The sequence below is a fragment of the Acromyrmex echinatior genome, chromosome 1, assembly GCF_024713525.1.
Source record: "Acromyrmex echinatior isolate Ae372 chromosome 1, ASM2471352v2, whole genome shotgun sequence".
Taxonomy (NCBI): domain Eukaryota; kingdom Metazoa; phylum Arthropoda; class Insecta; order Hymenoptera; family Formicidae; genus Acromyrmex; species Acromyrmex echinatior.
The window spans coordinates 9,179,984-9,189,200 of NC_141852.1; the positions used below are offsets into that span (position 1 = coordinate 9,179,984).

The 9,217-nt window shown below is 35.1% G+C and overlaps 2 protein-coding genes across 6 annotated transcripts; one reads left to right on the forward strand and one right to left on the reverse strand.

Annotated features, from left to right (window-relative positions):
• Positions 1-761: 761 nt before the first annotated feature.
• Pisd (phosphatidylserine decarboxylase) lies at positions 762-5,131 on the reverse strand. Of its 4 annotated transcripts, none has more exons than XM_011056948.2 (6): positions 5,029-5,131; positions 3,799-3,840; positions 3,482-3,722; positions 3,173-3,406; positions 2,586-2,874; positions 762-2,139 (listed from the first exon to the last, which is right to left on the reverse strand). In XM_011056948.2, the coding sequence occupies exons 2-6, from the start codon at positions 3,837-3,839 to the stop codon at positions 1,679-1,681; spliced, it is 1,266 nt and encodes a 421-aa protein (XP_011055250.1). In that variant the 5' UTR covers position 3,840; positions 5,029-5,131; the 3' UTR covers positions 762-1,678. The 4 variants fall into 4 exon arrangements, with proteins under 4 accessions (XP_011055250.1, XP_087262003.1, XP_011055249.1 ...); XM_087405877.1 differs by having other exon boundaries at positions 4,939-5,072; XM_011056947.2 differs by having other exon boundaries at positions 4,921-5,054.
• Positions 5,132-5,151: 20 nt separating this feature from the next.
• Positions 5,152-9,114, forward strand: LOC105146590 (ras-related C3 botulinum toxin substrate 1). Of its 2 annotated transcripts, XM_087405941.1 has the most exons (4): positions 5,152-5,263; positions 5,407-5,971; positions 6,307-6,518; positions 7,363-9,114. In XM_087405941.1, exons 2-4 carry the CDS (start codon positions 5,629-5,631, stop codon positions 7,663-7,665), a joined length of 858 nt encoding a protein of 285 aa, XP_087262067.1. In that variant the 5' UTR covers positions 5,152-5,263; positions 5,407-5,628; the 3' UTR covers positions 7,666-9,114. The 2 variants fall into 2 exon arrangements, with proteins under 2 accessions (XP_087262067.1, XP_011055246.1); XM_011056944.2 differs by having other exon boundaries at positions 5,194-5,971.
• Positions 9,115-9,217: the final 103 nt, after the last annotated feature.

Genomic DNA, 9,217 nt, shown 5'->3' on the forward strand with positions numbered 1-9,217 from the left:
GGGAGATCGGCCAACGTTAACTTCTGGCAATGATAAACGACATGCATGCTGCTTTGTTCAAGAAGACACGGAGATATTCTATGCGCAGGATGATGTATTTACGTTTAGGCAATTCACGTGAGCGGAAAAGATAAATTTAAACTGTCTCTCTCCCAAAATTTACAAGAAAGTTAGACCTAAATTGATACAAGAGAAATTTTGCGAAGGAGATAAATTTAAATTAGCGTGCTAGAATTCGTAACCGCATGCACGAATTAATGTACAATGAATTTCTTTTAAGCTCACAGGATGTCAATAGTTTAATATATGAATGAGCAATTTGATTTGCCTCTCTTAATACCTGTCATTTTAGATTTTCCGGTTAATCGATTTAACGATTCATCGATTATATCGCTTATGTTTACTTTAGAGAGTATACTATACACATATATATATATATATATATATATATATATATATATACTGACATTAAGTATGTATATAAGTACATATCAAAGTCATATGCTTTTATGATTGCTGCTTATGTGGTGCACAATTAGGCAAGACAAAAAAAGGTTCACGATTTTTTAGATTTAAAAAAGTTATTAGCAGAATATTAATCAGAATATACAGTATAAATATTAAAATATTGTGATCAAATGATCACAATATCAAGAATTTAATTTACAATAAAGTGATAAAATAATAAAATGTGCAGAATGTGAGTGATAATTGAATAAAATGATCTGGATAAAGTAATTATATATCTAGACAAACTGTCGTATCTATGTAATCTTTTTATTTATATTTTGCATAAAATATATTATAAAATATATTCGCGTGATCAAGTATTCATATTACAGTTAATCTGGTCTAGTGCGAAGTCATGTTCGTGCGCGCTACATACACACAAGTCGGAATAAAAGATATTCCGATTTATTATAATACAAATTTTTCAGAAGCAACATTAATATTAACGATAGAGTAAAATCGATCGGTAAAAATACTGCTATAAAAATATAATGAGGTCAGTAAGACTCGATACTTCGAAACGTGTGGAAACTTGAGATATATGACGTGGCTGTTACTTTCTTTAAAAAAAAGGAGTTAGAGCCTTAATTGAGGAAAGTGTTTCATCTAGCAGCCTTGACCGGCCGACTTAACTGCAAACAAAGATCGATTTGGCATGCAACTAAAACAGTTTATGATCCGACCTCTATCAGTAGTGACGCACAAAGAAAAAAAAGTATGTTTTCTCGCATTAAGAAGTTCTGTTGGTTTCTCAATCGTGATCGTGTGAAGCTTCACAGGAGAGACATATTGCATAGTACTACCCGGCCATACAACAATAAATCAACTATGCCAAATCTATTATAAACCATTGTTTTTTTGCGTGATGCTTGATATTACGCAATTAAAGTAACGAACGAGTAGAATTAGCAGGAGATGTATTAACATGTAATTTCAGATAAGTCGCATGAGATGATTTTCACTCGCACGAACATGATTACGTACAAAGTAATCACAGGATCGATACTTACTCGAGAAAACTGAGTCTCTAGAGCTCTCGTAACTCTAGTGTTTTTTTTTTATTGCGCCTATAATTCGATTTCGCACAAAAAAATACGAGCGTGCAAGATACCAACACATCTTCTTTAATTTTCCAATAAAATTAGTTCCTAATCTTATTTGCTTTATTCTATAATCTAGGCTTCCATATATCTCTCCAATCCTGTGCGATGTTCATAATTAGGTGCTGTCGTTCGAGTTGTTTTTTGTCAGACTCTTTAGAAAATGTAGTTAATGCCTGACCAACTTTAATGGTTTGACCGATTTGCAAGGAGAATTGAAAGTCTCGCGGTGCCTCGAACAAAAGCACGATCGTGGATCCGAGTCTGAATTCGCCAAACAGTTCACCTTTGGCAATATGTGTGTTATCTAAACTCGCTTCCTTCCAATGCGCGCTTTCTGGCCAGTGCACTGTATTAGTTGCCAATTCTTTGTCGCAGTAAACTCGTATGGAGCCCACGTTTGTCGCTCCGACTGCTGCATAAGCCATGAAGCCGCCTGCCCATTCTCCAACATACACAACGCGTTCGTTTAACGAGAACAAGTTGGGCATAAATTTGAGCACTTTTGGATTAACGCTCAGTAGCTTTCCTAAAAACAAATGGTTGCTTAGAAAAAATAAAAGAAATACTTCATGAAGAGTTATAGGGGCCTTCATGAAGAGCTATTGTTTCAACATACACTGCTAATACTGAAAATCTATATGTAATATACATATAGTATATATGTAATATACATAACTACATATAATACATGAACTATAGACTTTCAGTAGTTCACTAACAGTGTATATCAGAACATGGCCAGACTAATCTATAATATACTATATGCTTTCTGTTTCTTGCTTTTTCCTTTTTCACGGCCATTTTATCGACAATCGTGTTTCTTGTCTCTTTTGAAATCAACAGAGAAGAGAGAAACAAAAGAAACGAAACAAAAGAAGAGAAAAAACGACAAGAACTAAAAAGTGATGAAAAGCAAGAAACAAGAAGCAAAGAGCACATTGTAATCTTAAAACTTCAAAGATAAAGGTATACCTGGAAAGTGCCGTCGAAATTTTATGATCATATTGGTAGGACTATGGAATCGATGATAATCGCCAGGTGCCAAATAAACGATCAGTTGATACAATTTATTATCCGGATTCTTCAAAAGTGACTTTACATAATCGTCCTGTGTCGTTTTTTTCGCGATTTCATTTAATGTGAGATCATTCAAATGATCACCCAAAAATTGTCTAAGATCGTATGTTACTCCTTTTACTTGTTCCACGCGGCAAGAAGTCACTGGTCCAAAATAAAGCACCTTACCATCTGCAGGTGAAATCTGAGAGAAATTGTCAGATATTCATATTAGATCTTTAAATCTGTTCTTTTTAGCTGCACTTTTTCTTTTTTTCTCCAACATGAAAATAAAAAGAGAGATAAGCTTGTACAAGAAATTGAACTAAAAAGATCTTTTAATACTTATATAAGTTTGAATTAAGGTAAAAGGTTTGTTCTTTGTAGCTAAACTTCTTGCATAGTTCTTTTCTCTTCTTTCTTCACAGTAAAGAGAAAAGGAGGAAAGATGAACCATGTAAGTTCAGATTATATTTCTAAATAAAAACCTAATCAATGTTTACCATATTTGCATGTTGAGCAATTGGTCTAGCATTATGCTTGAGTTTTCTAACAAAAAATTCCACCAGATTTGGAAACGCAGATAAATCCAGCTCTACCTCATCCAGATCGGCATGAAAAATATTCGCATAAAATCCATACAGCATTGGTCTAAGACCAATCGGCAATTCGATGCTGGTCAACCAGCCCCATATTCTACTAGTTGTCCTCAATGGCAAGCAACAATAGCAAGTTACCTATAGCGAGAAAACTTTATATCTATATTAATTTTACATTTAACACAACTTAACATATAAACGGCTCTCCATTACCATAACATCATTTAGCAATTCTGGCCCATCATCTATATCAATCCGATATCCATACTGATGTAAATAATTCCATTGTGTTACTGCTAGTAGCGAGAAGCCTACTCCAGTTGGGACAACAAGTCGCCATTTTCGACTTATATTTTTGATAAATCTCACACTGACACTCGAAACAGATCGCTTAACAAACCACGTTGGACATTTCGACGTCACTCTTGGTAAAGAGCAACAATATTGGTATTCTCTGGAAAAAGTTAGGTTATATTGCAACAAGAATGCAGGTTAGACATCGAATTTCAATTGAATATTAAGAAACACACCTGACAAGGAGAACCAGTCTCCGTACATTATTTCTAATCATCCTGCAATTATTTTATTCATTATTTAGCTCGTAAGTAATATGATGCAAACATTTGCTCGTAAGTAATATGTTAAAAACACAAGTATGCTTCGCTAAACCGGTCAAAGCCGGTTCCAATAGGTTTCAAATTTAAATAAATGCGCGCGCACTTTCAAATTATAATACAATTATTTTGAAATACGATTTTCCAGATTCTTAATCAGAAGTTCACAATTATTTTATTTTATTGAATAAAATAAGGGATAATGATCACTGATAATAAATAACATTAAATTTTTGAATTTTGTAGCGCCGACTTAACACCGGCAGAAAATATTTCCTGCAAGTATTTTGAAAGAAGAAGTGGGGGTTCAAGTCGACAAAGAGGCTTACTAGGTTTGTTCGCCGAGTAATTAAATATGATTGGTTGGATACATAGGTAAGAACCAATCATGCTTATTCACTCGGCAAGCATGACTAGCCGGCTTGAATTCGATCATTGTTCCAGAAAATTTAGGAATTTCGCTGAAAATATGCCATCCATAGCGTCCATGTGGTAACTGACAAAATTGCTAATTCCGATCAGCTTTGCATACAATTGTTTTAATTACACGCAGATTAATTGTCGTCGAGTCATGCTTCCTATGCAATAAACAACAACTTCGTATGGACATTCAAAACAAGTGATTTTCGTGATATATACAAGGATCGTGATATATATATATATATATATATATATATATATATAATGTTGCCTGTATATTATATATATATATATATATATATATATATATATATATATATATACAGGCAACATTTCATCACATCTACACATATCATCTGTGATGATAATTCTTTTACTGTTCCGGAATATGTGGCACAATTAGGAATACAAATCGGATTTTCTATGAATATGTAACGTTAGGAACATCAATATTGTAATTTCCCAGTCAACAATGTAAATATATGATACATTTTATGTAATTATATTGTTACGATTATATTGTTACGTTGAGGGCCAATTGTTCCACCTTTTGACAAATTTTATCTGTGAAGTAAATCTGGTAATCCACGCATGTGATTGGATAATCTTGCTACTTACTCAACAGGTAAAATTTACCAAAAGGTGGAACAACCGGACCTGAAGAAATCATAACATGCTGTTATATTATTGTCAGTTGATGTTTAATAGGCACCAATATACTTTCACAGGTAATTTTTTCGGAGGAAGGGTTAATGGCAGTTGAAGGACGCGACGCGGAGCGGCGCGAGCGCGAGCCGCTTACGCACGTCCCGAATCCACCTGTGTCACGCCGTCACGCCGCGCGCGTCCAGTCCAGCAGACGTGCGTGTCTGCGTGTGTTTGCACGCGATGCCGTGCTGACACCGGCGGGCGCACACCAGGAGGCGGGGGCGCAGTAACAGGTGGCTCCGCATCGCGGCAGGTGAATCGTCGGACCAGCTCGGACTAGCTTTTTTTGTGCGCTTCGCTCGACCACGGGTTCCCCCGCTCGTTCCCAATCACCCATCATCTTCCATTGTTTTCGCGCTGCTTATCTCGATCTTACGTTCGTTCCGAATCTCGTAGAGGATCGCACCAGGTGGACCAGCATCTCATTCGTCATCTCAACACTGTGCCGTTCCCCGCAGTTCCCTGTACAATGGAATGACGTGCTCGATGACGCGACGACGTTACAGCTGGACGGCGCCCTGAGGCTCAACGTCGTCGTCTACGTCGGCGCCGAGGAGGCGGCAATTACGCGAGGAGTCCCGTCGCATCCGCGTCGACGGTACACCTCTTAACAGACGCATGAAAGATCGGAGCTGTGGCAAGATCAAGAGCGAGACAATGCCGCCGTCCTCGCACACCAACTGGACGAGGCCGTTGCTCAAGAGCGGACAGACAATGCAGATGCAGGCTGCTAGGCAGCAGTCAACGACGGTAACAATGGCGACGACGACGTCCTCGATGGCTATTAGCACTGGAGCACAGAATCAAAACATAGTGGAGCATCCTGCGACACCCCTTGATAAGAGAATCAAAGTAGTCCTAGTGGGCGACGGTGCGGTCGGTAAGACCAGCTTGGTGGTCTCATACTCCACCAATGGTTTTCCTGGAGAATACGTGCCAACTGCATTTGACAATTACAACGGTGTGTATACTTTTTGCATTTATTTGCTAATGATGCGGCTGTAGCCTTTGGGATTGTGATTTGTGGGTATGCTTTGTATATATCTTGAATCAACATATGTATCTTGTATAAAAGTGTAATTTGTATAAAGTGTAATTTTTAAAGAGTAATATGCATGATAAATGTTATAAGATATTTACATTATTTACCTTTTTTTTTTGTACCTAATTGATCTCTTAATTTTAATTTTAATTATCATTTAACATTTTATTCTGAGAAAATAGATAAGAATGTATCATTAATAGATAAGGATATATCAATTCAATAATACTAATATCTTTGTAATATCTATCCAGTGGTCGTAAATGTCGATGGACAACCATTGAATGTCCAGTTATGTGATACAGCAGGCCAGGATGACTTTGACCCTCTGAGATCGTTGTGCTATCCCGAGACAGATGTGTTCCTAGTTTGCTTCAGTGTTGTATGTCCCTCATCTTACCACAGTGTGGCTTCCAGATGGATCAATGAAGTGCGAAAATACTGTCCTAATGCTCCAATCATTTTGGTACGATTTATGTCCAATTTTAATATAATTTTCTACACATTATATATTTCTATTATATATATTCTAATATTCTAATCTAATAAATTTATAAGAATTTTTATCGATACTGCCATAATATGATATTAGAAATAATACAATTATAATAGTAATTATAATATGTAATATAATATAGTAATTATTTAGTAAAGTAATATAACAATTATAATAATTATTATAATATGTATTATAATAAAATATATATTATATTGCCACGTTGATAGAAAAATAATACATCAAAATTAGCAACTTTTCAGTAAATTATACTATATTTTAAGTTCTCAATTGGAACATTTTAATTGGCCAGTGAATATTCATCATTTTACTTTTTTTCCATGTTATAGTTTCCATGTTATATGTTTCAATTATCTACTTAAAAAGTAGAAATATTTGCAAGTGAATATTTGCAAGTAAATTATATGCCATGCTTCCTTTGATATTTATTGACTATGAAAAAATTTGACTATACATATAATATATATATAGACGAAATATACATTTCTGTGAAATATGTTTCATTAATTGTAAAAAAATGAAATAGATGATTTATTTTCTAGAAATAAAATTTTATTTCGCCGTATATAAATAAAAATTTATTTCTATAAAATAAATATATCTCACAAGTTTTTAAGTATCTTTTTCTTAATGTATGTATTCATAATTATACGCACTGTTTAAAATTGTATCATGAGTTTTCAAAATTCAGATACTAATGCAACCTTAATGCTAATTTTTTATTTGTGTCACTTTTCTATTATTGCGATGATATATATATATAAAATATAAATTATTTGTTACAATTTTTTAGGTGGGGACAAAAAGCGACTTAAGATCGGACGTACGTTTGATGCTGCAACTGGCGCGATACGGGCAATCAGCGATTACTACTATTCAGGGGCATCAATTGGCGCACAGACTAGGCGCCGTCAATTATGTAGAGACGTCTGCATTAACGCAACACGACCTCAAAGAGGCCTTCGATCAGGCGATAGTCAGTGCCCTCAATACGCGACGCGGAGGCGCCAATTTACTATACCGGCGTAGGAAGCCGCCCCCGTTGTGGCGTAGATGGTTGTGTTGCTGGGAACGGCCGTCTTCGAGCGAAACCTAAACAATCCCTACTTTAAGTGATAGGACTCTATATTTCTTTAGAATCCCTCTGTGATCATAGGCGGTCGCCCTCCTTTCTGTCAGAATCGACATCCCTCAGCACGGCATACTTGATAGCTAGCGTTGGTTGAGGATTATATAAAAATAGAGCAGCTATTACTTTGTTATTTAGATTTTAGACAGGGCAATTATTAATAGATACTCGCGTGAGTGAGAGTCGAGAGCAACCCTATAGTTGTGATGCTTAATATAGTTCACTCCGTGCATCATTTAACATCCAATTTTATATGTATCTTAAATACGTTTTTCACGCATTTCACGAACTAACAAACTGCCAGAACAAAATGCCAAAATACGATGTTAGTTAGTAAAGTCGTCAGAAATAACGATGCCTAATTCGAAAGAAAAAAAAAGGAACGGTAATCAAGGGTTGCTCGACAATATCGCGGTACAGTTTACAAATATATGAGTGACTTCGTCGAGAGTAAACGTTAATCAAATTAATAATTCCGACAGACGGAGCAAGCGAGTGCCGCCCTCGTAAAATTCCTGAAGCCGTACGGCATAATTTATTGTAATATTAATCGTATTAATCATTATTTTTGTTACTAGCATAATAATTGGCTACTCGTTGGTTGTGATTTTTCGTGTACGTAATATCCTTGTTTCGTCACGGTAAAGATCGGTTGTTTCCCATTTCTCCCCTTTTCCCATCAAGGATATTAGGTGGCTTTTATTGCGACCACCATAGCATATAACAATTGTATATTTTTTACTTGTTACAACTTCTCGTATATATATAAATATATATTTATTTTTTAATATCTTTGATATATCGGTATTTTAGAATAACGATAGCTTTAACCGAACACTTTTTGCAGATCAATGATCGTGACATCACATATAGAATTTATATATAGTATATAAGTGTTCTAAGTTCTAATACTGGAACAATAATATTTCGTAAAATACGATTTTTTATATAAGCGTATGTGATGTAGTAACGTTTATATGAGCGATATCAATCGTATAAAAAAATATCAATTACAATGAGAAAGATAAACGCGAATACATATTCGACGAATAACGAACGTACTCGAGATTGCTAGGAAGATTGCTGTGATCTTACTTGAAACTTTCTACTGGTTATTGTATTGTGTGTTGCATATGGAATTGTATAAATAAGGGTGATATTTCATTTGTGCGTTTTTGTCGTACGACAAATTTTTTAAGCCTGTTAATTGATTATGGGATAGAGAGATCCGAAGATCTCCCTGTTCTATACACATTTGTCATATGACAAACACACAAATGAAATAACATCCTAAGACTGCAAAAAAAATTCAAAGACTCTGCACCGTATCGTAGTCTCAATCTGCTGTAACATTTCATCTTCATCACATGACATCATCAAAAATAAATTGTATATAAGTATTTATTCATCGAACAATGAGAATGGTTTTTGTGTGTTATTTTGATTCAATGTTATGATTTTGAATCAGTCTGTCAGAAAATATCGCGATTGGGGCTCTTTATCTTTATATCATTAAAAC

What these genes read in the sequence shown, in the direction of transcription:
- Pisd (XM_011056948.2), bottom strand. Translation starts at nt 3,839, where the DNA reads ATGATTAGAAATAATGTACGGAGACTGGTTCTCCTTGTCAG. An exon ending in AGACTGGTTCTCCTTGTCAG is followed by an intron (nt 3,723 to 3,798) that starts GTGTGTTTCTTA and finishes AACTTTTTCCAG; the next exon opens with AGAATACCAATATTGTTGCT. An exon ending in AATTGCTAAATGATGTTATG is followed by an intron (nt 3,407 to 3,481) that starts GTAATGGAGAGC and finishes TTCTCGCTATAG; the next exon opens with GTAACTTGCTATTGTTGCTT.
- LOC105146590 (XM_087405941.1), top strand. Translation starts at nt 5,629, where the DNA reads ATGAAAGATCGGAGCTGTGGCAAGATCAAGAGCGAGACAATGCCGCCG. An exon ending in TGCATTTGACAATTACAACG is followed by an intron (nt 5,972 to 6,306) that starts GTGTGTATACTT and finishes ATATCTATCCAG; the next exon opens with TGGTCGTAAATGTCGATGGA. An exon ending in CTAATGCTCCAATCATTTTG is followed by an intron (nt 6,519 to 7,362) that starts GTACGATTTATG and finishes ACAATTTTTTAG; the next exon opens with GTGGGGACAAAAAGCGACTT.